A 4332-nucleotide genomic window follows, 5' to 3' on the forward strand; every position below is an offset into this window, starting at 1 on the left:
TGGACCCCAGCTCACCAAAGCAATTTAACGTGATAACGGGACTCCGAGGGGCATAGCTGGATTGCTTTGCTGAATCAGAGCCTGAATCTTCCTCCTGCCAAGGCAGCCCTTGGAGCACCACTCCTAAATGTGGTAGTAATTCTAGAAGCCCTAAGGAAAGTCAGAATAACACCACTGATTTTATAAATAAGGATCTTTATTTAGAATATTGTTGAAAACATTCTGGGCAACCACATTGTATAAATATATAAAGTTAAAGTTTGGCACAACAAACCAAGCAACATTAAATATTTAATTCCTTTTTTTGTATTTTTGTTTGGGGTGGGTTTTTTTGCAAAGCAACTCTTATTTACAATTATACAAAAAAGTATTATAAAAAATGGTCCACAACCTTATTTTGGGCATGATTGGGGGTAACAGTAAGGATGTCTCATGTCATTACTCCTGACTCGTTTTCTTCTTTTCAAAAGTGTTAGCAGAACTCAAGAGCCAGGTTCCCATTCCCCAAAGCACAGATTATAAACATTGGCCATCTTGTGCTATGCAATTTTACCTCTAGACATATTAAATAGCTTTAGTTCAACAACCAATAAATAATTAAGTGTATTTTGAAGTAATATAGGCTTGAAAAATTATATATTTGAAGGAATTTTCAGAGATATTTTAGTACTGGAAAAAGAAATACTTAAGTCTTTTCAAGGCAGGTCTTTGAGCTTGCAGCATATAGCAGTTTGTGTTTGCACAACAAAGCAGCTGGACCTGGCTTTATAACACCTGGTAGATGGGATTGCTGCTGCTGGTGTCCTGGGGAATCTGGGTGCAGTTGGTAGGTGAGGGAATTTGGGCTCCACTCTCACTCAGGGTAGCTCCTTCTTGGGGCGAGCTCGGGTTGCCCTCAGCTCCACCTTCCACTGTGGGCAGCACTGGGCAGGTGGAGTTATCTGTGGAAATCCTCTCCACAATGCTTGATAGACAGTCCAGGCTGGAGACAACTGAACTTTTCCCATGTTTTGGATCTAAGGATAGAGTTAAAAGGAGATCAATAAACCCAATAAGTAATTAATGCTAAGGGGAAGTATTCTTCCAGAGGACCCAAAAAACCACCAGCCTTGCATGGCTCTGAGCACATAAAGATTCAGTGGAAATGTATGTCAAATAAATATTATTGAAAGATGCCAATCCCTAAAAATCAGAGACAATATTAGAACTTGCAAAGTAGTGAAGGGCCCAAGCCTCAAAATTTGGATGTGGACTACTACCGGTCTGAGGGAATTTGGAGCCAGGGTTTTGGTTCGATACCGAAATGGGGCTGGTTGCCCTGGATTCAGCTGAGAACTTCTCCGAAGTTTGGATCCAAGTTTTTGGGTGGGTCAGTCTCTGTTGCAAAGCAGTTTAAAATCTGAAGCCTGTTTTCAGAGACGAATATGCATGCCAAAGCACAGTGTAAGGAATATAATTGTTACATGAAATGCATATACAAGATGTCCTCACATTTGCAAGCAGAATCATGGAAACAATTGGGGGAGGGGTTGTCCTGTATCAGTGCCCACAGCTTGCTGGCTGAGCACAAGTCGTGACAGAAGGGGCAGGGGAAGTTTTCTCTGCTGACAGTCTCCACCTCCACACACTTGTCTTTGGCATTAAGGCAAATACTCACCATTTGGTGATTCTGTATAGTAATTGCTGTCATAGCTATTCCTCCTGCGAGAGCTGCAAGAGGGCCCACTGTACTCCATCTGGAAACCAAAAGAATGGATGCATGACACCAGCTCAGAAGCAGAATTTTCACAAAGTCTCCAATTACCATCTAATTTCATATTCCAGTCTTTAGTCTGCACCATAGCCCCAGTCCTTGCTGAAATATGGTAAATTTTTAGCTTCCCTGAATGAGGGGAAAAAACCTTTCTGGGAAGATATTAAATCCAGAATATTTTCTATTACCGAATTATTCCAAGGATTTTTTGCCACACACAAAGAAAAATTTGTAACATTGTAATCAGTGATTGCTCTGACTCTTTGAATTACAGTACAGAACATTTGGTCCTTGATTTGTTACGGGAGATGATGGGGAAAGCACTTAATTATCATAATATTTTAAAAGCGTTTCCCCCATCAGTCATCTTTCTTCTTCACGCTCTTTCCATTATCATTTCATACAGAAAAACAGCCTGCCTGGTATGGTTTATACTTTGATACTTTCACACACAATGACAGAGATCGCACCACCAAAAGAAAAGAGAATGCTGTATTTTGAGGAGGGATTAGTTCCATAAATCTTCCCTCAGCTCTGCTAACTCTATTATCCTCCCAAACATTCAGCTCCAGTCATGACCATCCCCTTCAGGGAATAGCCCTCTGTCCCAGTGGGTCCTAAAGCTTTACTGTGATTCCCATCTCAGACGTACTCTGTGTTTGAAGAGTGGGGGCCAAGGACAGCTAGGCTGCAGCCCTAGCTGTACAATGAGGTGAAGAGATTCCCCTTGCTCCCCTGCTCCAGGATCAGGAGCTCCCCTCTCTGTGGGTTCCCCTTATAAGGATCAGAGAATGTGGAACCCAAGCAAGACTTCTCCAGAGCTGCACTCAGAGGTGATCAGGAACCCGCAGTACCCCTATCTGCTGCTGCACTGTGGTCACAGAGGGAAGCCCTTCCTCAGGGGTGCCCTCATAAGGGCCCCAGCTCTCCTCACTGAAATCAAAGTGTGATAGCACCCACTGTGACTGAGGCCAGAAAACTAGGTCGTATCTCTCACCAGCCCTTCTGTGACTCCCACCTTTATTTCTAAGATCCCCCAGCTACTCTGCCCCAGGTCTGTCCTTGCAGGGTTCAGAGATAAGGACAGCAGGCACATCGGAATGGGGATCCCTACCTTTCCTCTCCCAGGGATCAGACACTCCCCTCCCTACACTCACAGGGGTTTCAAAGACGGGCTCCCCGATCAGGGTATGTAAGGGACCGCATCTCCCTTCCCAAGGAGGGGCCAGGATACATAGGAGCCCACTCTCCTCCCAGGGATCAGCGTATAGGAGGGGACCGCATCTCCCACCTCAGGGAGGGGCCAGGATACACAGGAGCCCTCTCCCCGATCAGGGTATAGATGGGGACCTCATCTCCCATCCCAGGGTCCGGGAACACGTTGGGACGCCCTGTTTCTTTCCCAGGGATCCGGGGGCGGCTCCTCCTCTCCTTCCTCCCGGGGATCGGGGTACAGGAGGGGGCCTCACTTCCCATCTCAGGGGCCGAGGGCCCTGGCAGCCTCCCCGCCCCGGGCGCACTCACCATGCCGTCGGAGCAATTGGAGCGGGGGCTGGAGGCGTCCGACTCGCCGCTGTAGTGCTCCAGCCCCGGGTAGTAGCTGTCCTCCTGCTCCCGCAGCAGCGCCTGCAGGCTCTCGATGTAGCGGATGGCGTTGCGCAGGATCTCCACCTTGGGCAGGCGCTGGTTGGGGTTGGTGGAGGTGCAGCGCTTGAGCGTCTCGAACGCCTCGTTCACCTTGCTGAGCCGCCGCCGCTCCCGCATGGTGGCCGCCTTCCGCCGGTCGGCGTTGGTGGTCTTCCGCTTGCAGGCTTTGCAAGCCCACAGCAGGCAGCGGCCGGCCTGGTGGTGGCCGCTGGGCGCCCTGATGTGCTCGTCCTCGTGGTGGTGCGCGTGGTGGTGGGGGTGCTCCTCCGGCTTCAGCAAGCCACCCACGTGCACCAGCCGCGGGTCCAGGTCCTCGAAGAAGTGCATGTCCGAGGTGTTGAAGCAGGGGTCATCGTAAAAGTCGTCGGCCGCCGAGAAGGAGCAGAGGGAGCCATCCGTTATCTCCATGGGGCCTAGCAAGTCCATGGGGGCAGCAAAGGGTGGGACGGGCTGAGCAGGAATAAAAAGCAGGGGCAGAAGCCACAGGAACCCAGCCGATCGGTGCAAAGCAAACTGCTTTGATCGGGGAGTTTATTTTCCAGCCGCCAGATAAATTTAGTTGAACTGTCCCCCCCCACCCCCTCCAGACTTTTAATGAAGTCGCTCTCACACCACTGTCTCCAATTAATTGGGAGAGAGACACTTTCCTAGGCTTAGACGAAATAGTTCTTTAGCTTTGGCTGGTGATTGTCTCCCTTCCCCAGTTCAGATCTGCCTTGGCATGACACTGAAATACCCTCCGCCGATGGCCATCCAGATAGCACAATTTGTGACTCTTATTTATCCCAAAGCCTTGCTGGAGGGCGGGTGGGGATTCCTGCAGGGCGAGCTCCCTTTCACCTGCCGGCCAATCCCTTAGCCCCAAGGAGGCAGCGGCTGGGGTCTTGGAGGGGGTGGGCAGGGAAGGGGTCGCGTCTGATTGGAGGGCAGCT

General features: G+C 49.7%; 1 protein-coding gene across 1 annotated transcript; it reads right to left on the minus strand.

Annotated features, from left to right (window-relative positions):
* Positions 1-228: 228 nt before the first annotated feature.
* On the minus strand, positions 229-3928 carry MYOD1 (myogenic differentiation 1). Its single transcript, XM_073350625.1, has 3 exons — positions 3278-3928; positions 1658-1736; positions 229-1016 (listed from the first exon to the last, which is right to left on the minus strand). The coding sequence occupies exons 1-3, from the start codon at positions 3824-3826 to the stop codon at positions 766-768; spliced, it is 879 nt and encodes a 292-aa protein (XP_073206726.1). The 5' UTR covers positions 3827-3928; the 3' UTR covers positions 229-765.
* Positions 3929-4332: the final 404 nt, after the last annotated feature.

The sequence above is a fragment of the Lepidochelys kempii genome, chromosome 6 (genome assembly GCF_965140265.1).
Source record: "Lepidochelys kempii isolate rLepKem1 chromosome 6, rLepKem1.hap2, whole genome shotgun sequence".
Lineage (NCBI taxonomy): Eukaryota > Metazoa > Chordata > Testudines > Cheloniidae > Lepidochelys > Lepidochelys kempii.